The sequence below is a fragment of the Anguilla rostrata genome, chromosome 8 (genome assembly GCF_018555375.3).
Source record: "Anguilla rostrata isolate EN2019 chromosome 8, ASM1855537v3, whole genome shotgun sequence".
Lineage (NCBI taxonomy): Eukaryota > Metazoa > Chordata > Actinopteri > Anguilliformes > Anguillidae > Anguilla > Anguilla rostrata.
In genome coordinates this window covers 5867069-5892541 of record NC_057940.1, presented here as the reverse complement: position 1 = coordinate 5892541, position 25473 = coordinate 5867069, and the positions used below count along the sequence as shown (strand labels likewise).

Genomic DNA, 25473 nt, shown 5'->3' with positions numbered 1-25473 from the left:
TGATAAGGGTGGAGACGGGGTTAAAGAAAGGCCAGGTCTACCTGATATTGATTAACTATATCCCTTAACAATGATAATCTATGCTTTGCAAACAGCTACGTCAAAGATGTGGTTTTTTTTTTGGGTTTTTTTGGCTAAACACACCTGCTGATTAATTTATTTCAAGCACTCTAGATCTTCTGTCACTCACACACACACACACACACACAAACAACACATTTTTAAATTGCTTTCTGACATCAGACCCGTAAATTTTATTTACATTTTATTTACATGGCACTATTTTGGCAGCTCGTTAAATGTTCGTGTTCGACATTTTAATCCTTCTGGTTACCCTTCTCCGTGTGACCGGGGGATTGGATGTTCTCACCCGGGGTCAGACCGGCAGAGACAGGCTAAAAGGCTAAAAATCCGGGCTCTGTTCCCTCCTCCCCTGCGAGCTCCGAGCCCTCCCCGCCGGACGCCAGGACGTCGATCCGCCGCCCGTCCCTCAGCTGGAGCACCGCTTCCTGGAGCTGCCACCTGGGACAGGAAGTGAACACCCTGGCCTTTACACCAGCTGCACCACTTCACAGCACCACCCACAGGACTGAATGGTAAATGGTAAATGGACTGCATTTATATAGCGCTTTTATCCAAAGCGCTTTACAATTGATGCCTCTCATTCGCCAGAGCAGTTAGAGGTTAGGGGTTAGGTGTCTTGCTCAAGGACACTTCGACATGCCCAGGGCGGGGGTCTAATTACTACTAAGGTCTAATTACTACTTAATAATTACGTCATCTTCATGAGTGTACTCCAAAAGCATACTGAATGTATAAACGTGTTTGAATGCTTCTCACTCGCTAAGTGTTAAATACAAGTCATACAATATGTGTGAATAATCAAAAAACGGCAATACAAAAAGTTATACGCCATTTGTGAAAATGTGAGATATTGTATATGCAGATGTACCTAGAATATTTTCATATTTACACTGCAAAAACCAAAAAATAAGTAAATCTTACATTTAAACTTAAAATCTTATTTCTTCTGGGACGATTCCAAGGGCCCTGATCGTTGTAAATGTGCAGCAGGGGTCCCCTCAGGCGGGCCCAAAAGCCTTGGTGGTGCCCCTGGTCACATCAGATCAGCGTGACGTCATAACTATTGTGCTCTTATACTTTAGTTGGAAAATATTTCTGAAAAGTTTGGTCAGCAATGTACAAATTTGAAGGTAAACGCACCAAAGATCCTCACAATCTGCCATTTATTTCCTGATGTTTTCATATATTTTACTTTAGTTTCGGCTGTTAGCAAGTGTGCGTTCTTCTATGTGCATATGAGATCTCTGTGTAGCAAAGACAGCTCACCTGTCCAAAGGGTTATTTTTGGATGAGGAAGTGTAGAGATAACCACCAGTCTTAGACCCCGTCACTGGGATTTTAATCTGAAATATTGAGAAACACACAATAACAAAAAAACATTTCTTTAATGGTGCACACAAGGGATTAAATCATTAATGAACATGTATTTATCGATTTGAAAACAGCATGGCTGTGCCAGACAAAATCAAATCTGTGAGACTTGAGTTGTGTCAGAACTGACTAATACTGGTGTGGTCCACATAGTTTGAACTGAACGTTGGTGTGGTCCACATTGTTGTGTCAGAACTGACCTGAACGTTGGTGTGGTCCACATGGTTGTGTCAGAACTGACATGAACGCTGGTGTTGTCCACATTGTTGTGTCAGAACTGACCTGAACGTTGGTGTGGTCTACACAGTTGTGTCAGAACTCACCTGAGCACGGGTGTGGTCTACATGGTTGTGACAGAACTAACCTGAGCATGGGTGTGGTCGATGCGGTTGTGTCAGAACTGACCTGGGCATGGGTGTGGTCGATGCGGTTGTGTCAGAACTGACCTGGGCATGGGTGTGGTCGATGCGGTTGTGTCAGAACTAACCTGAGCACGGGTGTGGTCGATGCGGTTGTGTCGGTCCGTCAGACGGATGTTGTGGGCCTTTAGGGGCGGGGCTCCCAGGCTATCCATGGCAACGGGGTGATCATTGAGGCACTCCAGCGCCAGGCGGTAATACTCCGACCTGGCAAAGTTCTCTTCCGGAAAAAAACAAGCAATCTCTCAGCAAGATCTGGGCCTCTGCTCTACGTACATCTATGGGCCAGAGAGCCTGAACTCAACAGCACTGCTTTAAATGTGCCAACATACATGTGCTTCAATAGGGGAAGTGATAAAAATGCTACATACAGTCAGCTCCATAATGTTTGGGACAGTCTTTTTTTTCCTCTTCTTCTTGATTTGGCTCTGTACTTCACAGTTTTAGATTTGTAATCAAACAATTCACGTGTGGCTTATGTGCACACTCTCAGCTTTTATTTATGGGTATTTTTATACATTTTAATTCTGCCACGTAGAAATTACAGCACTTTTTAATACATAGTCCCCCAAGAAAACAAAATACACTTTGCAGCTCACTGTGCATACTGTACATGTTACTGCTGAGTCATGATTTACCTACATGTTAATCACACCTGTCAGCAGCATGGTATTTACAACCCTGATCCTTCATTCATAATATTTTAAAATGCAAAGGACGTGATACTGAATGACGGCAGGGCGGCAGTGTAGTATAATGGGTAAGGAACTGGTCTTGTAACCTAAAGGTCACAGGTTCGATTCCTGGCTGGGACACTGCCGTTGTACCCTTGAGCAAGGTACTTAACCTGCATTGCTTCAGGGTATATCCAGCTGTATAAATGGAGGCAATCCAAATGCTATGGGAAAAGTTGTGTAAGTTGCCCTGGATAAGTGCGTCTGCTAAATGTAGCGTAGCCTAATGAATGAGTCGGATTGGCTTACTTTGCATAAGGTAATACATCATGGAGCATCCCCCTCCGGTGAACACGGTCACGAAGATGGCCATCTGCTGCAGGCTCTTCACGGACACCGGCATGACCGCTGACTGTGTAGCGACAAGACAAACCACCGCGGCAACCTGGGCCGTCAAAAAAGACCATCTCTCAATAGGCCAAGATAATTCACTCATTAAGTTTCAGTGTAGACAACAAAAAAAGAGGTCTACAGAATCATAGTGAACTGCTCCCTTGTCAAACAGGTCGGTATGAAAAGTTCCCCAGGATAGTATTTGCATCTATCTGTGTCGTCATGACAGCTCCTTTTAAAAATCAAGTCATTAAATTTCCATGTGTTGTCACCAAAGACTTTAAAAGCGAGGCTTACATTAATTAAACAGAGAGAAGACTCCATATAGCCTATAAAATAATCATTTTCACAAATACAAATGCATCCTATAAATGCATACAAGGGCATCACTTAACAGCCCAAACTGCTTTAAAACACAAAAGGGAAATCATGACAAACAGACTTTTCTACATTCAACAAGTCCTTCTATTAATTTTCCTGGAATAGTTTATGTATGTCTATGGAAAACTAAACCACTTAAAATGGCCACAGTATCCATCAGAACAACTATACTGAAGAGGTTAACTACCGTGCATGCATCCTTACAAAACCACAGCATTAGCCACACTTAGCATGCAACCTGGACACCAGACTGGCTGCAGTTATGCTTTATCTGTGACTCACTGACTTGTGCGTTTAGATGTGTAGTCTAGTGATTGTATCAAGCAAGTCTATGACTTCACAGAGCATGTGTATCCTTCATCTATTATAGGGAACACAAATCCTCACCTCACCATCACTAGTTGTAAACTAATTTCTCTTCCTGCCACTGTATAGCCCACCACACAATAGATTTTATTGGGGTTCATTCATACCTTCCATCTTTTTTCTTTTTCTTATTGTTTCTAACCAGAAACCAATATATCTCTCTGTAAAGCTCCTACCTTGTCTCACTTTGCATAAGGACCCAGGTGCAGACAGGCAGTTCTGTCCAATATAAACTGAGACAGTCTTTTCAAAGCATCATTGTTCACTGACGTAATGTCTTTTAACTCCCAACTTCATCCATAAACATAACCATGTGTGCAGAGACTGTACTGTAGTTGTAATAGCTGTGTAACGTCTGGTGTACTACATGAAGAACGGAGTTAGCTAGGCTGTATTAGGCTGTGTTGTATTTACGATTTTCTGATGTAGCTAACTATCTTCACAGCGGTTAATATTCATATACATGCCTGTAAAAAATGTAAGTAAATTGAAAAACATGCAAGTAATGAAAGTTGCTTCACTGGTGGGTTATATCAGTCTATGGTTATATAACTGGCACAGGAAGTGTTATCACCATCAGCCTAATCAGTTACAAACTGTCTGCCACTGTCTTTACTACAGCCGGGTAGATGTCATCACTCTCGTGGTCATTTTCAGCTAATGTTCAATAGCATTTTTATTTATTTACAGTAATAATAGAAGGTGCACTGCGGTTAACTTGACTTCAATTTTATTAACGTTTTAGTTATGCTACTGATATACCGCATTATAGCGATATATGTTCTTGGTCTTGTTGACTATACGTGCACTGGTTCCTGCAGGCTAACCTAGCTACTGAATAGTAGCAAGCGATAGGTCTACTTACCGAATATACAACAACAACAAAACAAAAAAAAGAACAAGAAGCGTAAAGTGCAAGATGACCGTGGAAAACCCTAGCTGTGGAAAGATAACAGTCACTGTCAAAATTATAGCGAGAGAAATTTAAACGAATGGAGGTTTCAGTGATGTAGACCTTCGCGAAACTCCATGTGAGCGGCCATATTGTTTCAAAAGCAAATGAACTTTATTTACACTACCTGACGTACAGTAACAATGCGATGTAGCGCGAAAATATTACCATTAGCTGTGTTGTTTCAAATGAACTGTTTCACTTCTTCATTCATACTGCAGGATATCCGTGGCAGACCTGCAAAGAGCTTGTACGGGATGTTGATCTGACGTGTGTAAGTAGCGATATTCTTATGTACTACAGGAAGAATCGTACCTGTGCTACACTGCGGTCACTGAAAAAGATCGGTCAAGCTTCTCAAATTGGTCGGGCCTACATTACTCATACGATGTGTTATTCATAAATAATCAAATCCAACATTTTGCGAAATAATGATTTTGAGTCTGCTTCCATATTTGAAAGTTTTTGTGTGTTTTACTATGAATCTGAAATATGGGATGCAAACCTCCAAATTTCATTAAATTCTATACATATCATTTTTATAAATTCAATAAAAATTATTAAATCAAACTGTTTTCGACAAAGTCGAATATATTCGTGAAGAACACTTCCGAGATATTCATGCAGTGGAATCCATGCATTTTTACTGAAGCAATTTGGAGTTATGGGATGGCAAATCCTCCAAAATGCCCATTAAATTCTATAGACGGTGCTTATTAAAAATTCCATAAAATAATGGAATCAAACTGTTTTCTGCAAGCTCTAATACATTCTTGAAGACCACCTTCCCAGGTATTCACGCTATGGATTCCATGCCTTTTTATTGAAGGAATTTAGAATTATGGGATAGCAAAGTCATCCAAAATGGCCATTCAATTCCATAAATGGTGCTTATTAAAAATTCCATAAAATAATGTAAACAAACTGTTTTCAGCAAACTGCAATACATTCTTGAAGAAACATTACCAAGGTATTTACGCAACGGATTCCATGGATTTTTCCTGTAGGAATCTAGAATTATGGGATGGCAAATTCCTCTAAAATGCCCATAATTCCAGATTCCCTTTATCAAAAACTTCCTACAAACTAACTTCAAACAATACTGGAATTTGCAGAACTTCAATGATCTGTTTAGAAGAACAATTGAAACCATTGAGTTTTATGCCATATCGGATTCCTGTTATTTTTATAGAATTAGAATTATGGGATGGCAAATTCCTCTAAAATGCCCATAATTCCAGATTCCTACTGCAAAAACACACAAACACCTTCGCACGAATACCTGGGAAGCAGAACTTCAACTGCTCTGGTTTATGAGAGACATCAATTGCAAAGCGCTTTGGATAAAAGTGCTATATAAATGCAGTCCATTTACAATCGCGTTACCGTAAAGAGGAACGTACACCGCGCATAGAATTTTTAAGTGCGGATAACTTTTTAATTTTCAAGCGCAAATGGCGTGATCGCAGTCATGCAACCGTTTGTACAATAGCAATGCGTTGGGATAGTTCAAATGAGGTCTTGCCCAGTTCCTTAGACGGAAATAGTGGTGAGTAGGCTAGGCTACCTGACTTTGATTCTTCATATTATAAGACAAGACAATGACAATGACAATGACAATGACAGTGTTTCGGGCCGTTGAAAATCTCTACTCATCCTTATGCCCCTTTGATGACGCCATTTGAAAACTACCACGCCTTGATGGCGGACACGTTATTGGGCTGAAGCTTGCTTGGTCGGTGCGTCATGCTAGGCTATCACTAGCACATAAACTTTTCCTTCTGTCGTCAATCCTCCTCCCACCCCCCCTCGAGCAATGTCTTCATAGTGTCCACCCGGTTGACAATTTATTTATTAAGCGCACTGGGCTAGTATCATTTCTCTGACTTGCCTGTCGTTATAACAAGCCAGCAAGCAGCAAGCTGTCCACTCCTGGAAGAGCGATACACCGACAGAGAGAAAGGGTACGTGAGGACATGGCTGTGGTAGCAGCAGCGTGCGGTGCGATCCGCTCTGAAAACCTGATAAGACGATACTTTTTAATACGAGGTGATGCGAGAGCGTTTTCGGAAAAGCGAAGTGGACGATTTGATTTAGGCCTAACACTAGTTAGCAGGAATTAAATTATTTCCAGCAAATCCACCACCGTATTAGCTGTTTTACATAATGGCTATGTTGGGATTCAATTTACTGCGTATATCACAGAAACCGTATTGACAATGTGTATATTTAATTGATTTAGAAATAGCCTAGGTAGTCTGTTTCGTTTCTCAGAGAAGTTTAAATTGTAGAGTTAGCTGCGATGGGATGTTTTCCCTTGCCATGTTCGCAGCTATTTAGGGTCCAAGTACTGTCCAGTCCTAGCTAGTCTCCAGTAGCCTATTATTAAATCAACCGATTAGTCTAATGAACGGTGTCTACATTACTGATAAGAAATTTAACAATGCCTTTTTTAACCGGGAAGTTGCAAAGAGAATTTACTTCCTTCTTCTAAAACATTTTGTAATTGTAAATATGAATAGGCTATGCAATGGGAAGTGAAAAAAAGTTTTTTTTAATTCGGCCATTCGTTTAATTTATCCAGAGAAACATGTTTTGTGAAGAATTGTGAACGATGTGGATGATCTGTGTGTATTTTCAGAAAAGGAAACTAATGCTTTGGTTTTATAATTGCACATATAGAAAAATGTTTTTGCGTGACAATATCGTGTTCAGACCAGAGACTGTAAAAAATAGACAGTGTGCAGTGAGATCTTTATAAAGGCATACTGATTTTTGAACGTACAAAATTTGATAGTTAATTTCTCTTGCAAACCTATTAATATTATTGGAAAGTATCGTTCATAAACGAACAAAGCAAAACGTGCCTTAAAGCACAACAACGTTCTCCCCCAAAATGTAGGCTACATGTATTCCCCTGACAATGTATTAAAAAAATGTTTAAGTAAACTTGTACGATTTCTGTTGTTACTACCTTCACTGCTGTTTATATTCATACAACTTAATTTCTGTGGGCTAATGACTCTTCTTATAACATTGAACTGGCTGTATTTCTCTAAACCGCAATATCGTTGTAACAAGGTATGCGCTCCAGAAAGAGCAATTCACCGAAAGCGAAAGAGGGTCACGCGAGGACACGGTAGCCTAGCCTACTGTAGCAACAGCGTTGCGCAGTCCCATTTTGAAAACGCGAGAAGCGAGACGGTACTTTTTAAAACGAAGTGAAGTGAGAGAATTTACGCATTAGCATTATTTTTTATACAGTCTATGATTTAGGCCCAACACTAGTTATCCTGAATTACATTATTTCTAGTGCATGTCACACTATTATTGGCTAGCTAGCCACAGGCTAATTTTTGAATATCAAGTGGAGCAGATTCGTCAGTTTGAATTTCATGGACTGCAGCCAGTATCGAGGTAGTCTTTTAAAATAGGACCAATTTGAAATGTCATTCAACGATGAATTTAAGATGCTGTCAAAGCTATGGTACATATACCGGGAAATAGATTTGGTTCTACTATGGTGTCTTCGTTACACCCCCGTTTCCAGTCGACCGCGTGTGTGTCGCATTTTGAATCTCAGTGCTCCGCCTGAACATCACCGTTGACAACACCCGATACCACACGTCAACACCACTACGCCGTAAAAAGATAAATAAAGGGAGTGGCATATCATTCACCGACACATAGATCAATTCCGCGTAATGGGGTGCATTATTTAGGGGCGAGTATGGTCTTGAACAGTGTGATACAGTGCCGTCCTGTAGCTGTCCTATATGCTGCTTTTTCCACTTGATAACGTAAACCCCTCCTCCCTACGTACGCAACTTAATAAACACGTAATCGCACATACAACATCATAGCTGAACATACTGAACATTGTTCATACTGCGCGTTTAATTTAGGCTTCATTTGAGATTGTGGTGGTCTGTCTGGATGGAATGGGCCAAGTGTGCGTATCAGGAAAATAAAGCCCTATGAGATGAAAGGGGAAATAATCATGTTAAATTATCCAAGTGACTTTATGGACCATGTGGTGATTTGTCAGGGGTTTAGGCCCACCTGTGTCATCAGGGTAGTGTGTATGCTGTGGAGGCCAAGTAAGGGACAGATACTAGAAAAACAACATTTTGACCTTGAGTAAGCAGAAGTTGGCTTTCTGAAATGATTAGCTTAAGCTTAACTGGCTGCAGGATGGGTGTAGCAGTATTCAAGGTGGAGAAACAGAAAGATCTCTGTGCTCTGTACACTCATAGCTTTCAGAAAAGGATATGACATGGCTTGAGTGTTACTTAGCATTGTACTTTAAAAGCATGCATATTCTCTCCATGCCGCATGAAACAAAAGCAAACAAAAAAAACATGCCAAACAAAATTCAGGGTGGTTAGTTTTCCAGTCCAATGCAAAACGTCTAAATTATCTACTATTCAGGTTCAGTCGGTTCCATTTGAAAGACAAAACCGTGGACATGTTAAACCGCTCAAGTGGTTTTGAATCTTTATGGGCTGTCCTGAATTTGCCTTTTTTCCCCCCACAGGGAAAGCATGCTTGGCGCGGTGGTGGTGGGCATTGGGAGGGCAGGACAGGCGCGAATGAGGGACCTCCTGGCCCCCCTGCCCTCCAGCCCTGCTGAGAAACTGGTCCTGAAGGGCTTTGTGTCCAGGTGGGTGAAAGGGGGGTGGGGGGTGGCGGGTTGATGGAGAATGGCCGCACTTCAAGAACAGTAAAATGGACAGGTAGCTTTAGTAAGTATCCAGCCATTTCCAGGGATCATGGGTGAAATATCAGCCTAACTTACCTACAAGTGTACTGCAAAGGTTCAGTGGTATTTTCTAGCTTGCAAAACAATCATAGAAGTTATTACATAAGCAGTTTATGAACCATGATGCAATGCGTGTGCACGCTAAATAATATGGAGCATATGCGCGATAGCCAATGGAATTAGTTTTCTTTCTAGGCATTTGTACCGTGCGATAGCTTTTATTTAAACAGCTTAATGATTAGGTCTGTCGGAGCCGCTGCACTGTAAAATGCATTGTGTGGAGAACTGAGACTTATTTACTTCTCAGCGTATGACCTGGAGTGACATAGTGGGTCACGTGGAGTTGCAGCAAGTCTCAGTGCTAAGTCTGGAGTTTGACCGTCAACCCCACATCTGTCTGTTTTCATCTCCGTGTTAAAGTGCAACGGTCTCCATAGAGATTTGGTCTCCCTTGATCCTCCGTCCATTTTGATTGGCTCAATTCCATTTTACCAGCAAACGACCATTCGTGCTTCCTAGTGTGTGTACCCTGTATTTTATAATTGCCATAGAAACCGTTTGGAACAACCACAGTTTGTATGCAACGTGTGATTAACAATCTAATGCAGTGGCGCATGCAGGATTCTCTCCCGCGTCACACAGCTGCACACAGAGTACACGCAGTGCATGCCTCGGCATTACATTTTAGTGTGTGTGTGTGTGTGTGTGAGAGAGAGAGAGACAGGGAGAGAGTTCTCTTGCAACCTAAATGTTTTAGGGATGAGTTCCGTATGGGGACAGGGCTGCGTTGATGAACCTGACTTGCTTCAGTAATTGTCCACCGCCGTACGTTGATGATCATGTGAAAATGAGGCCGTGTAAGGTTAGGGGATCTGGCGGTAATCGTGTTTGCTCGTCCTCGGAGGCATGCTTTTTATCAGGGTGTGATGGACTGTCACTATCTATCAGGTCATGGTCCATGACCCTGTTGTTGATTTGACTAACAGTCACAAGTTTATTTGCAGTATTAAATGCTACGAAAGGTCTTAAAGGTGTGTTTGCAGCGGGATAGTTATGCAAGCAATTCCCAGTAATTCACTCACAACCTATGTTTTGTTTTTTGTTTTTTAACCTCTGAAGTGCTGAAGGGTTTATTAACATGGTGGTGTGCCCCCTACAGGAGGACTCTGGACGAGCAGCAGGCAGTGAAGCAGATCTCTCTGGAGGATGCACTGAACCGGCAGGACATTCAGGTGGCCGTGGTGTGCACGGAGAATGCCAGCCACGAGGACCTCATTCGGTATAGCGCGCCCGTCCCGTCCCAGCCACCGTGCTCACCCATTCCTAACAGTGGTGCCGTTAGCATCCCGAGAGTTGCACACACCTGTCCCCAAGCATTAGCAGGTATCATTGGTATGTATCTTTAGCATGTGGCATTAGCATTTAGCTTTAGCATGTAGCATTAGCAGGTAGCTTTAACATGTACCATTAGCTGGTAGCTTTAGCATGTAGCATTATCATGTAGTTTTAGCATGTGGCATTAGCATGTAGCATTACTCACCATGGGGTTTGGGTAGGGACTGGTCAGATGCTTCAGTAGATATGACAGCACACCCTGATGTTCTCTTTAGTAATCACTGATGGGTTAATATTGTGTGAGGCTAAATATCGTATGTCGGTAAGCAGAAGGTTTTACGTGGAGAAAGAGGCAATTGCAGCAGTACTAGAGAAGAGCTGTTGAAAGCTTAGGTAGAGACGATACGATGGGACCTGAAATGACACAGATGGAGCAGATCCAGGAATCGGGGAATCTGATGGCGAAAGGTATTGTAAGGACTCTGTTTCTCTTTGTGCAATCAAAGTCAGGACGTAAAAACCTATTGATTGTCACACCGGCAGGTGGGGAAGATCACTGAAACGCAGCACAAGTTCTCAGTTCTGCGACCTTCGACACACTGGTGCATATGGCCTGGATTACATACCCTCAGAGAGGCCTTGACTTCTGAGCCATCTGTGTAGTTTAACAGCAGGGTTTAACTCGTCAGAATCCACCACCATGATAGCAAATTAAATGAGACATTATCGCCACAAATGATGCTCTTAGTATCGGATAGTTTCAGAAGGGAAGAAATGCCTGTACTTGTAGCGGCTGGTTCCAAGGTCATCTGTGAATAGCAGCAGGAATCTTGAGATCTTTGGAGGTTATTTTGAAGCCAGCAAAGAATGAAAAATGATTTGGACTGAGCTGGGGGAAAAAAAAAAGGAAATCGCGCCATTTTTCTAGTGCCTTTTTCGGAAAAGCAGACGAAGTGGAACAGCCCGGGGCAGAAGCAACTTGTACCGGCCCTTTCTGGCTTTAACCCTGAACTTGGGGCATTTATCCTGCCATTCATACGGCCAGGAGTTCACCAGGATCAGGGGAATCTCGGGAGTCGGCTTTAGCTTGCAGCATTAACACAGGAAGGGAAGTGGTGTTCCACTTAATGGCCTCCAGGTGTCAGTATTGGCACACGCTTGTTCATGATTTTTTACTCAGTCACTGGCATCAGGGTAGGGGTGGGCAAAGAAGGCCCATTATTGATATGAACATCTGCTCTTAATTATATAATTAGCTCAAGTCAGATCGTTAGGTAATCAGCATTCGCTTTGGGTAAAATAATGGAAGTTGTTTAAGTTAAGTTTAATGAGCTCTGATTGAAACGCACAGGCTACTGTACATAACGGTTCCTGGCCAGTTATCTGGCAGCAGCACAGACCTGTAGTTCTGTGGGGTGGTACAGACAGCAGCAGCACAGACCTGTAGTTCTGTGGGGTGGTACAGACAGCAGCAGCACAGACCTGTAGTTCTGTGGGCTGGCAGGGACAGCAGCAGCACAAACCTATAGTTCTGTGGGGTGGCAGGGACAGCAGCGGCACAGACCTGTAGTTCTGTGGGCTGGCAGGGACAGCAGCAGCACAGACCTGTAGTTCTGTGGGCTGGTACGGACAGCAGCAGCACAAACCTGTAGTTCTGTGGGCTGGCAGGGACAGCAGCAGCACAGACCTGTAGTTCTGTGGGGTGGCAGGGACAGCAGCAGCACAGACCTGTAGTTCTGTGGGGTGGCAGGGACAGCAGCAGCACAGACCTGTAGTTCTGTGGGGTGGCTGGGACAGCAGCAGCACAAACCTATAGTTCTGTGGGGTGGCAGGGACAGCAGCAGCACAGACCTGTAGTTCTGTGGGGTGGCTGGGACAGCAGCAGCACAAACCTATAGTTCTGTGGGGTGGCAGGGACAGCAGCAGCACAGACCTGTAGTTCTGTGGGCTGGCAGGGACAGCAGCAGCACAGACCTGTAGTTCTGTGGGGTGGCAGGGACAGCAGCAGCACAGACCTGTAGTTCTGTGGGCTGGCAGGGACAGCAGCAGCACAGACCTGTAGTTCTGTGGGCTGGCAGGGACAGCAGCAGCACAGACCTGTAGTTCTGTGGGGTGGTACGGACAGCAGGGGTTGGCAGGTGCCGTCATTGACGGCTGTCGATCGACGCCCAAACACGTCTACTTATTCTGCTGGGCCTGTTAGCCGCTCTCTTTCTCCCCACGGCACGCAGGCAGGACTGCCGCCACGGGCTGTGCGTGCCAAATTGTGGTCACTGACTCACTCACTCACTCACTCATGGACGTTTGTAGTAGGACGCTAAGGTGGTGCCGGCTAAAATGTGTCTGCGGAAGCGAGTTGCGCCGCGGGTCTGGACGGTTCCCTGCTTGTTATTCTCCCCCCCCCCCCCACCTCTCCCACCCCTCCCCTGTCAGGCACCTGCTTTTGGGCTAATTATCCGCGCCGAATGCCAACGACCGTCCTTTCCCGGGCCGCGTACTCCTGAGCTGTTTGGCGGTGGTTTTTTTTTTTCATTTATTTTATTTTTGTTTTTATTTTTTATTAAAACGCCGCCAGCGAGAGATGGCGAGTCCTCTGCAGCTCTCCGCGGGCCGGACTTTACTCCCGCACTGGGAAAGAGCACCGGCGGCGCTCCGACACCCAATTACAGTGTCTGAGCGGCCGCTGCAGGAGCCCGGCAGCCCTTCATTAGGCCTCGTTGTGTTTTTCTCAGCGCCAGTAATTCCTCTGGCGGGAGCTGGGGGGGGATTTTAGCACCTCGGCGTGTCTCAGCTCGGTCGGTCTGCTCGCCCTCCCGGGGCGCTTCGGGCGGAATGCGTTGCGTTCGCCAACCCCGTCCGTAAACGCGGCCGCGTTCGCCAGGAAACGGCGGAACTGGATTCCTCGGGGCAACCAACCGCACTTCCTGAAGAGCCCCGCTCGACCCAATATGCGATATAAGCAGCTGCTTAGGGCCTCGTGACCACCAGGGGGCGCCCTAATTGTTCTAAAATGCATATATTTTTTATAGGGTTGGGTTGGGTTGGGTTCAGTTTGACGTTATTTCATAATTGTTGAACGCAGGAAGTTCCTGGAGGCGGGGAAGCACGTGTGCGTGGAGTATCCAATGGCGCTGAGCCACACCGTTGCCAAGGAGTTGTGGGAACTGGCTGAAAAGAAAGGTATGCTGGAATTTTAGCGGGGGTGGTGGGTGGGGGTGGAGGGATGTGTTGGGGTGATGGCAGATTGGTACTCCTGAGACTAAGCACTGATGTTCTCTGTTTCTGTAAGTGACTCTGGATAAGAGGATCTCCTAAGTGATGGTGATGTAATGTTGTAATGGAGTGGGGAGGTGGGGGTTTGGTCTGGTGGGTTCTCACAGGTCATGTGATCTCCCCTCATAATCTCATTCATAAAGAGGGTGTGTCCTGCTCTTCAGCTCTGGCAGCGACTCGCCATGCCTGCCGTAAATTCCGACTCTTCCTCTCTGGAGTGCCATGGGTTGCAGTAAGGGGCCTTGGCCACGGGTGGCGCTGTGGCGTGCTCTGGCTGAGGCCTCCGTGTCCCCTGTGTTTCCCCACAGGGAAGGTGCTTCACGAGGAGCACATCGAGCTGCTGACGGCTGACTACAAGCAGCTGAAGAAGGACTTGGCGGGCAAGAGCCTTCAGGAGGGCACCCTACACTTCACAGGTACGGTCTCACACCCAGGGGTTATGGAGATGACCCTCCATTTCAGCTGTATGATCTCATACCCAGGGGTTATGGAGATGACCCTTCATTTCAGCTATATGATCTCATACCCAGGGGTTATGGAGATGACCCTCCATTTCAGCTGTATGATCTCATACCCAGGGGTTATGGAGATGACCCTTCATTTCAGCTATATGATCTCATACCCAGGGCTTATGGAGATGACCCTTCATTTTAGCTATATGATCTCATCCCCAGGGGTTATGGAGATGACCCTCCATTTCAGCTATATGGTCTCATACCCAGGGGTTATGGAGATGACCCTTCATTCCAGCTATGTGGTATCATACCCAGGGGTTATGGAGATGACCCTCCATTTCAGCTATATGGTATCATACCCAGGCGTTATGGAGATGACCCTCCATTCCAGCTATGTGGTATCATACCCAGGGGTTATGGACAGGACATTTGTTATGTCTCCGTGTATACATTACATTACATTACAGGCATTTAGCAGACGCTCTTATCCAGAGCGACGTACAACAAGTGCATTGGTTCACGATGTAGAGGTGCAAAAGAAACACTAGAGTGAAGTAAGGATCGTAGTGCCAGAAGTGACCACATCGATCAGGACTCCAACCCTGTAGAGTAAGCTGTTCAGCAAACAAGAATCCTACCAAGTACAAACTAGCACTTTTGCCTAATCAGACAAAAACAACAACGGAAGCTTTGGGGATAAGAGTGTTAAAGTGGATTTAGATTTATGGAAATAAGTTATTTTTTTCATACACCGTAGCAAATGTATAATGCAATAAAGTAAAGTGCGGCGTTCTTTTAGAACACTGTATGCACACTCCAGTAGTGTGCAGGCATCCGATGAGGCTCATTAACACGGCTGGGTCAAGCACGGCGTCGGTGGCTCAAACGTGCTAATGAGCATCGCAGCGAGGACATTCTGAGGAGACGGGAATTCATTAGCAAGTCGAGTGCTAATAATCAAGTCAAGAGATTAGGCAGTACACAGGCGCTAGGCAGTGGAGCACTCTCGTACTTCCTTTTTAATGATTTGATTCCGTTCTCTCATTGTACTTCAGCGCTTTATTTACTTTAGCCACTCGTGGGCTGTCGGGTCACCCGACAGGCCGATTCTGCCGTTTGAAGATGCTTATAGCCAGCGAAGCCGTGTCGGTTGTTTTTTTTTTTTTCAATTCAAAGCTCCCAGTAGAGGGCGCCAAAGTGCACGTGTGCAAATGTATTTCTCCTGGAAACGTGCCGCAGAAGTCACATTGTTTACCTACGTTGACTGAGATGAGTTGGCGTGACAGACTGCTTGACAAGAAATTTTCCAGTCTTCCCGTTCACCTGCTAGCATCTGACATACTGGGGAAATCTGTGTTTCTGCCCGCCCCGCCCCGCCCCGCCCCGCCCCAGGTGGACCCGCGCCGGAGGGCTTTGGGTTCCCCTCCTTCAGCGGCCTGTCGCGGCTCACCTGGCTGGTGGACCTGTTCGGGGAGCTGGCGGTAACGGGGGCCAGCCTGACGGAGGACAGGGAGAACGCGTACAGCAAGCTGACCGTGCAGCTGCTCACCTGCGATCAGAGGTACCCGCCCGCCCCGCTGCATTCTGGGATATTACGCACAGGAAACGGGCCCGTGGTGTTCAGGAGAATCCTGCCTAACCACTGCATCGCTCAGATTTCCTGTGTGCAGTAGGGTTAGAGTTAGAGGGTTAGAGCCTTACTGCTGCTCATTCAGGACATAATAGCATCAGGCCCAAGGGTGTATGGAGATGCTTCAAATCTAGATTACGCTGGTAACCAGGGAGATGGAAACACATCAGATTTACGCTGTAGGACCAGATTCATTGAAAAATCGTGTGTGCACACGCGCGTGTGCGTATGCGTATGTGTATGTATGTTTGTGTATCCTAAGTACCCCAGTGGGGAATGGCTGGTTCTGACTTGGTTCTGATTCTGTTCTGACACAGTTCTGACACGGTTCTTACTTGGTTCTGATTCTGTTCTAACACAGTTCTGACTTGGTTCTGATTGCGGTTCTTACTCGGTTCTGATGCGGTTCTGATTGCGGTTCTGACACAGTTCTGACGCGGTTCTGACACGGTTCTTACTCGGTTCTGATTGCGGTTCCCGTCCTCAGGCCCCTCACCTGGTTGGAGGAGCGCGGTCCCGGCTTGCGTCGGGCCAAAAGCATCAGCTTCCGCCTGGACTCGGGCGCGGTGGTGGACGCGCTGCCGGCCGCGCCCCGGGAGCCCGTGGGCCTCTTCATGCAGGACCTCGGCCTCTTCGCCCAGAAGCTGCTGGGGCAGGTCCCCGCCGCGCAGCTGCAGGCCGAGCGCCGGCGCGTCCTGCACTGCCTGGAGCTCGCCCAGCGCGTCCAGGAGCTGGCCGAGGCGTCCGCGTAGAGCTGCGCTCTGTTTCAGCATCCCCTGGCCTTGGCCGTGTCCGAAACAGCACTCTTGCCTACTATTGAGTATACAAGTCGCCTACTATGGAGTATACAAGTTGTCTACTATGGAGTATACAAGTTGTCTACTATGGAGTATACAATTTGCCTACAATTTGCTCTGGATAAGAGCGTCTGCTAAATGCCTGTAATGTAATATTGAGTGTACAAGTGGTCTACTATGGAGTATACAAGTTGTCTACTATGGAGTATACAATTTGCCTACAATTTGCTCTGGATAAGAGCGTCTGCTAAATGCCTGTAATGTAATATTGAGTGTACAGGTGGTCTACTATTGAGTGTACAAGTGGCCTACTATTGAGTATACAAGTTGTGCACAAGTTGTATGCAGCTTGTATGCTCAATAGTTGGCGCGTGTGCTGATTCGGGCACGGCCCTTGTCTCGTGCCATAATGTGCTAACGTGCTAACGTGCCAGTGTTTTCGAAGAGCTGCTGGATTTGGAGTGGGAATGGGTAGGCAGAAGTCTGGCCACCCCTGGTCAAACTTGTGCGTTCTGTTAATTTTTTAAGTGAAAAGAAATTAACGTCTGCAGGGAACAAAATTTTAAAGATGACACACTATTTCCGTAATTTTTATGTACAGTAACGTGCATATTCTGTAGTTATGTGTGTCCTGGTTCAAGCGATGGTCCTGTCCCGCCTGGACTACTGCAACTCGCTGCTGGCTGGTCTGCCAGCATCCGCCATCAGACCCCTGCAGCTCATCCAGAATGCTGCAGCGCGTCTGGTCTACAACCTCCCCAGACATTCCCATGTCACCCCCCTGCTCACTGACCTCCACTGGCTGCCTGTTATGGCTCGCATCAAATTTAAGACCTTGGTGCTTGCATACTAGGCAGCTAAGGGGTCAGCAACAGGATACATCCAGAGGATCATCAGACCCTACACACCAGCCAGACCTCTCCGTTCTGCCACCTCTGGACGCTTGGCACCTCCCCCTCTTCGCGTCTGCACTTCCCGCTCCCGTCTGCTGTCTGTCCTGGCCCCTCGCTGGTGGAATGACCTCCCCGTGGCAGTCAGAACAGCCGAGAATCTGACTACCTTCAAACACAGACTCATCTCTTCAGGCTGCACCTCTCCCCACCCCTCTCTAGCCTATAGTTTAGCTCAATGTACCTAGTTGGGCTAATACGATTACGCTAGTTTGTACTTGGCAGGATTGTTGTTTGCTGAACAGGTTACTCTACAGGGTTGGAGTCCTGACCTATGTGGTCACTTCTGGCACTACGATCTTTACTTCACTCTAGTGTGTTTCTTTTGCACCTCTGCACCTTGAACTGATGCACTTGTTGTACGTCGCTCTGGATAAGAGCGTCTGCTAAATGCCTGTAATGTAATGTAATGTAGTTTTGTTCACTGAAAGAGGCTGTGTTAACTTCTTTTCACTTTGAGAGTCAAGCACACATGTAGTTTGATCAGGGGTGCCCAAACCTTTGCTTACCACTATATTGCACTTTTTCCCCCCCATAATTTCATGTTTCCTTAGTGTCCTTAACCTTCAATAATGAGGTGCTCTTTGTTAAAGCACCATTATTTTTTTTCTCTCAGCTAATATTGCTTTATTTTTTTAATTCTATTTATTGGCCTAATGAACTCATTATACGAGTAAAAATCATAAATGCAAAATATTCTGTGCCATTGTCTTTCAATTAAGTGCGCAACTGCCTCAATCAAGTTCCATTCTGTGCTTGCTAGCGGGTGGTCAAGAGTCCAAACCATGTGACCTTGCCTTTCATGATCTGTAGGTCAACCAATCAGGCTTCATTTTGTATAAAGCCATTGATGGTCATGTTGTCATGCAGTTCTTTACCCGCCTTGTTTGTGCCTACTTGGTAAATGCTGCAAAATTATTTTTCCATTCCCCGTTTACTGGGGGTTGAATGAGATGTAGAGGGTGTGTGTGCAACCCCCTTGTGATGTCCTGTGATTGTACCATGTTGCCTTCCCTGTTTCTGTCGTAAGAGGGGTACAAAAGAATTTGGGAAGTATTTCACGAAGTAGGAATACTGAGCTGGCTGGACAACTGTGCCTGTTAAAACGATAACAGCTCTTTTTCTACTTCAGTCCATGTTACAGATTTGCAAGGGTTCTGGGTTTTACTCAGTGCAGTTATCCAGCTAACTCGGTAATCCTGGTTCATGAAGGGTCCTGGATTACTGAGTTAGCTGGATAACTGCACTGAGTAAAACCCAGAACAGCTTCTTTTTTTTTCACTTCAGTCAATGTTCCGGATTTGGAAAGGTTTCGGGTCTTACTCAGTGCAGTTATCCAGCCGACTCTGTAATGCTGCTTCTTGAAACAGGGCCCTGTTCAAGCGTGGAGACAGTCTGCTGCTTAAAATACTGCACCTGCTCCCTCCTGCATCGACGTATGTGGCCGTTGTAGCAGTTCAGTACTGCGCTGAATTATGATGTTTCAAGAATTGAAATGAATGTCCTCTTTAGCTACTTTCAGTTGTACCTTGAGTTTCAAGACTTGCAGCAGTAGTGAAAATTGCGATTAAATTTTTTAAGGCTGTTTTAGTGTGATGCCTTCTGTCACCCCAGCCCCCCCCCCACCCCCCCACCCCACCTGAAATTTGGAATTCATAGTTGGTTGATGTTGTCCCAGGACTATAGTCTGATATCTGACACCTTTTAAATTAAAAATCGTTTACATGGATAATGAAAATATTCAGTCGTCTAGTGTGTCCCCCGTGTGTCGAATGTGTGCTTTAATAAATTACAGTCCTAAATTATTATGCACCTTGCGGTGAAAGAGTATGTTGTTTCCAAGGCTGCTCAACTGAAATGTAGCCCACATCAATTAAAGATAAGCACATGTTTTTGAAGAAAACAATAATCCAAGAATTGGACATAAGGGTGTGTGTGTGTGTGTGCGTTCCTGTGTGCGTGCGTGTGTGTAATAGCATCTTCATAGTTCATATCATTTGAGTGCGACTCATTTTCTGTTAACATTTCGTTACGCTTGAAAGATTGTTCTCCACGGTAAATAAACAGCGTCTATTCAGGTGATCTCTGACTTGTTGTTTTTTTGTTGCGCGGTAGACTTCAGGCTTAATTACCGCTGGCCGCATAGGCGGCTGTCTGTTCGTGCCGCTCCGCTAAATGGATTAGCTTCCCTTTATTATTTTCTCTTCCATGGCAGATGTGTTCTTACTTTGTTTAAAAAATATTTATTTGGCGAGCTTTATGTCCACGCGCCAATGGCTGATTCAGATACGATTCAGACTACTCTGAATGACGAACGAACAGCACTGCTGTATTAGTGAGGAGGAAGGATGGGCTTCACAAAGCACAAAATATGGGCGGGGCTACCAGATGCTGTCAATCACAGGCTCATCTGAACAAATAAAACTTTTTTTTTTTTTTTTTTCCGGGTGCAAAACCGCCATGACCGTTTCAAATCAGTACGTCACTGAGAGCCACGCCCCTTTTCCTGACTCGGCTATGTGATGTTTTTCATGAGCCTGTTGGGTATTCTGAAGATAATGGTGCATTTTGCTTATACCAATAGTACCTGGGAATTAAGCAAGCAATTATGAAGTATGAAACTCGAGATTTCTGTTTTGTTTTTAAAATCCACTGAGAACAATTCAGGTTTTATAACTGGAAACCTAAGGTGAGTTAGGTTAGTGCTGGTCCATAAGGTTAACTGGTTTTTAAGAGATGTCAAACACTGAATGGGATCAAATTGACCCCAAACGGAATAGAAGGGTTAAGCCATGGTTGTTCGTACTGTCTGCACATTAATTTTCAGCCTTTCACTGGAGTTTTTTCATTGACATTCCTGAAAGTTGCAGTCTTGAACATCATATTTTAGAAATTACAGCAAATGTGGCAGTTCAGACAGAAGTGCTTACACTCTCTTCGCAAATTGTGTTGAGACCGTGAGAATGGGGCCACCTTAAAATGAGCATCATCTTCAACTTTTTTTTTTCTGTTGGAAAGCACACATAGCCTACTCTTCCCTTCATGAAAATGGGTAGTTTGTGTGTGTGTGCCAGGCTGTTAATTAGTTCCTCTTGGCTTTCCCCATTTGGGAGCCATTTGACACTCATTTGAATTACAGAACTAGATTAAATCTGCAAAGGACGCATATTGATGCTGTGTCAAATGGCTGTATTTTATTTTTTTCTTAGTGTAGCAACGATGGCAGTACTTTCATTACTTTTTTTTTTCCAGAGAGCATGGATATGCACACGATTACAGTAATAAGGCTCATATTTTTGTTTTGAACTTCCTTTATTCTCAGAACTCATCCAGCATCTGCGAAAGTGAGCCATTTCGTTGGTCAGCGTTTTTAGCTTTCTGCCAAAAAGAACGAACACAAAAGGATAAAGCTTCAAGGCTTTCTAAGCTCGAACCCCCCGCGCATACCAACACATCAGTATAAAAGCTCTCTGATAGGTTAAGATTGCTTTCATGTTGTACTGAAGCCAGGTAAGTGGTCAATTTAATTAGAAGTATATATTAAATTGCCACTGCTCTGCAAACTCTTCGGTTAGCACTTAGCAGATGTTCGCAGATTGAGGGTTGCGCTCATCATCGAATACCTCTTGCCTCTCTGTAATGTTTGTAATGCGATGAACATATGTCCCCCGCCCCCCACCCCCCATCCCCCCACCGCACCACCACCACCCGAGCCTTCCTTACTTCCTCCCTCTTCCTATGCACAGTCATTGCTATGGCAACCAGGAGATCGCTCATTTGCATTCTTCGTGCCACCGAAGGGCTCCCTTCCTTTGGGAAATGACTCCGAAGTGAAGTGAAAGTGCGTTAAAGCTCTGAATTGCGCGAGCCGCTGGAAACCGACTCCACTTTTAATTTCGCCTGTAAAGCTGCGGGCTGAACATTCGGAAGCAGAGCATTGTTCTCCAGTTGGTCGTTCCCCCCCCCTGATTTAAATACACAAACCCGTGTCCTTACCACATCTCCGCTGGGTTCCAATCGGCTTTTTTTTTATTACCATGACAACAGGGGACTTTGCACAGTTTCAGAGTGGAGAAGTGAATAGTTCAGAAACACATTTACCATATTTATGGGTTCAATTAACGTGTCACGAAAAGGGCGTTCTGCAATCTTGGACTGAGAGGGACGAAAGGCGGCACTCACAATTTTGAAATCATTATAAAACTAGAGGTTAAAGAGGCCTTTTTCTTTTTCAAATGCATGGGATTAACTTTGCCTCAGACAAAAGCAATCCCGCCTACACCCACAAGGCCAGATATCAAAGGGTATGTGGCAAGTTTTGAAACTGAATTTTTTTTTTTTTTTTCTGAAATGCATTGTCAATATCTGTCATAATCCCTCTTTAACAGCATTGGGGTTAAGGCTGCTTAATTGCAACATTATGCCTGTGTTCACAAACCTCAAGAGAACAAGGCTGACAGGAACCATTAGTCACACCATTAAAACAATATTAATAATTCAAAAATATATTCCATTTGTAGTCTCGTATAACAGATCTGATATGAATTTGCTTTAACAGGTGACAATCCAATGTTTTATTTTGCATTTTGTAAATATTCATATATCGTTACTCTAAAAGTCAATGAGTCATGGGCATATGTACATTTTATGAAACAGGGAATGTTTTTCCATGATAATCTACTGTAACACATGACAGGCACATTTGGTGCTGGGTTGTTTCTCTAGGATACCGGTAAAGGCTTTGTTCATCAGATATGACTGTCTATTAATCACAAACAAGCTATATTTGAAGTAATGTTTGTGTTATCCAAAAGCCTCAAAAGACAGGAAATTAAATTGATAAGCCTCAACGCTAAAGACAGCTATATTAACGTTATTAGCTACTGTTGACCAGCTATAGCTAACATTACCTTCCTATCTCACTAGTGACATGTAATCAGAGGAATATGCAGATCTGTCGATTGATCTAAAGACAAATATATTAATGTTATTAGCTACTGTTGACTCGCTAGGGTGAACACCCCTGATATGTATTTACTGTGTATTTTGAGTGAAGCTCAAAATAGGCCATTCCAGGGTGCTGTAACTTTTCTGTGATTGACACTGATCTAGCAGGTCTCATTTAGCCATCTTTGCTTCACTGGATCCGGGGGGGGGATAGTGCATTGCCTGTCCATCATCCCACAGCAGCTGCTTATTTGGGACAGTGAATGCCCTCTGGCGAGGAAAGACCAATATCACCATACGGACACAATATGGTGTGATGGTCGGATTTTCATGTGGTGTGTACACCCTCGTTTCTTTGTCACTGTTCTCTCTCTGTTTTTTTTTTCCCTCTTTATCTCTCTCTCTCTCTCGCCTTCTCTCTCTCTCTGTCATTGTCTCATCCTCTGTCTCACTTTTTGTCTCTCTCTCAGTCTCTCTGTCTCTTACTCTCTCAAATATATCATTTAAATATATGTGAAACATAACACCGTGGATGTTAATTCATACATTTTCCCCCAAACGTCAGTGGTGGCCCCTGCATTGTTGAAATCGTTAGGCTAATGTGGGGTTAAGCAGGTACAAGGAATGGGTGAAGGAACCAAATTTCTCAGGCCCATACCTGTCTACATCCATCCATCCATTCATCTATCCATCCATTCTCTGTAACTGCTTATCCTGATCAGAGTTGCAGGGTAATGGAGCCTATCCCAGCATGCACTGGGCGAGAGGCAGGAATGCACAGTTCATCAATGTATCAGAGTACCTGTCTGCATAAGAAGTGTAATCAGTGCCACTCTGTATGATTATAGGCCACTCTGGTTTTCATTTCCCATTTCAGATCTTAACTGCATTTTCCTCTCCCAGCCCCCGAGTGAAATCACAGTTTGTGGTAATTATGTCAGGGCAATTTCTGCACTTACAAACCCAATGCGATGAAGAGAAAAACAAAACATTATTTTTTTTCCGGCAGATTCACCCTGTTCCAGGGGATTTTTCTGAGCTTACAGTGTTGTTGCTCACAGTTACATCACACACACACACGCAGACATGCAGACCCGCACAGACATACACACACAGGGTTCGAATTATGGGGGGATTGGGACTCACAGGTGACTGGCGTTACCCACTGTCCACTTCTGATTGGTGTTTGTTTACGGCACCCGCTGTGACGAATCATTTATGACATCATCATCATCTTGTTCCCCATGACGTCAGCTTTCCTACAACACCAAGCGTGATTACGCGGTATACGGAAACCCTAAGGCTTACATAGTGCTGATCCAGTAGAATGTTTTGCAACTGTGCAGTATTGAGAACCATATCCGTCTGACTCCCTGTCAGCGCTGAAAAATAAAGTCTGCTTTTCTTTTGGGGGCGTGATAAGAGTACACTTCTGTGAAACATCCTATACACTTCGAATTCATCCGGATTAGGTGTTCATTTCATCCAGTGTGTGTGTAATAAATATCCCATCAGTAAGAGAAGGTCCAGTATTTTAAAAAAAATAGTTTTTCAGATAACATTTTGAGTCCTTCGTTAAAATATACAGTCAGAAAGCATTGGGCACTTATAACGTGAAAGATCCATCACTGGGTCATCTTCCCTGGGAATGGACTGGGAAGGGAGCTGCATTGATCTAAACCGCGGAAGTTGTCTTCTGTGCCCTTGCGTAAGGCGCTAAGCCCAAAACTGTTTCTAGAAAAATCCGTCTTGCACACGGGAAATTCGGCCAACAGAAACAGATGGATGTGGGTGTTTTCAAAGTGAATAAATAATGCAGACAGTTGCAGGATCCACCCCATCAGAACTCCGTGAAAGGTTATGGTTAGCCTCTTATAGTCACACAGAGTTTTACCACAATGTGTTGTGGGGCACATTCAAAATAAATGAATAAACAAAAATATTTTTCACATGTTCTGTTCATCAGCCTTCAAGATGAAGTGGAGTATGCCACCTCCCAGGGGTGCTGTATGGGGTGTGTGTGTGTGGGTAGGGGGGGGGGGGATTCCAAGAGCCCTGACTGTCAGGGGTCCTCAAAAAAATTGTGCTGTAAAGCTTGAGCTGGTGGTACTCAATTAGACATCATTTTAATGGGGCCACAAATCCCTGGTGGTACCCCTGCCTCCACCACCAGATACTCTGAAATTGCTCGTATTCAGTTGTTTCACATTGCACAGCTTTAGAGACTGGGGAGTGGTTTCCTGGTCAGGGATGATTGCGGGTTTAAATCCTAGGCTGGGTGTTTCCTTAATCCAACCTTCTTTGTTTCTGTAGAGTATACTCAGCTATATACTTAATCTGAAAAACATAGGTTGTGTCACTCCCCTGGCCAAGGGTGACTACTAAGCCAACTAATAATAATAATTTACTGTTAGCGTCAGATCCCACAACACCCATCAGTTCATGGGTTCAAAACAACATGAACATTTTGTAGATTATTCTAACGTCTTGCACATTGTATTAATGTTTAGGAAATATCCATCCATCTATCTATCGATTATGTATACCCGCTTATAGGTCAGAGCCTATCCCAGCGTGCATTGGGCGAGAGACCTGGACAGGTCACCAATCTAACGCAGGGCACACACACCATTCACTCACCTATAGACAATTTAGGGTCTCCAATTAGCCTACCTGCATGTCTT

The 25473-nt window shown here is 44.7% G+C and overlaps 2 protein-coding genes across 6 annotated transcripts; one reads left to right on the top strand and one right to left on the bottom strand.

The window, feature by feature from the left end:
- Window positions 1–218: 218 nt before the first annotated feature.
- On the bottom strand, window positions 219–4944 carry LOC135260673 (cytochrome c oxidase assembly factor 1 homolog). Of its 4 annotated transcripts, none has more exons than XM_064346105.1 (5): window positions 4809–4944; window positions 2858–2993; window positions 1943–2094; window positions 1351–1427; window positions 219–522 (listed from the first exon to the last, which is right to left on the bottom strand). In XM_064346105.1, exons 1-5 carry the CDS (start codon window positions 4809–4811, stop codon window positions 396–398), a joined length of 495 nt encoding a protein of 164 aa, XP_064202175.1. In that variant the 5' UTR covers window positions 4812–4944; the 3' UTR covers window positions 219–395. The 4 variants fall into 4 exon arrangements, with proteins under 4 accessions (XP_064202175.1, XP_064202176.1, XP_064202179.1 ...); XM_064346106.1 differs by having other exon boundaries at window positions 2858–2960; window positions 4809–4939; XM_064346109.1 differs by lacking the exon at window positions 4809–4944 and adding an exon at window positions 4554–4757 and having other exon boundaries at window positions 2858–2960.
- Window positions 4945–6339: 1395 nt separating this feature from the next.
- Window positions 6340–19924, top strand: blvra (biliverdin reductase A). Of its 2 annotated transcripts, XR_010331714.1 has the most exons (8): window positions 6340–6604; window positions 9178–9303; window positions 10562–10681; window positions 13820–13917; window positions 14319–14426; window positions 15858–16026; window positions 16583–16969; window positions 17173–19924. XR_010331714.1 is itself a non-coding variant. In XM_064346101.1 (7 exons), the coding sequence occupies exons 2-7, from the start codon at window positions 9185–9187 to the stop codon at window positions 16845–16847; spliced, it is 879 nt and encodes a 292-aa protein (XP_064202171.1). In that variant the 5' UTR covers window positions 6340–6605; window positions 9180–9184; the 3' UTR covers window positions 16848–19924. The 2 variants fall into 2 exon arrangements, 1 of the variants encoding a protein (XP_064202171.1); XM_064346101.1 differs by having other exon boundaries at window positions 6340–6605; window positions 9180–9303; window positions 16583–19924.
- Window positions 19925–25473: the final 5549 nt, after the last annotated feature.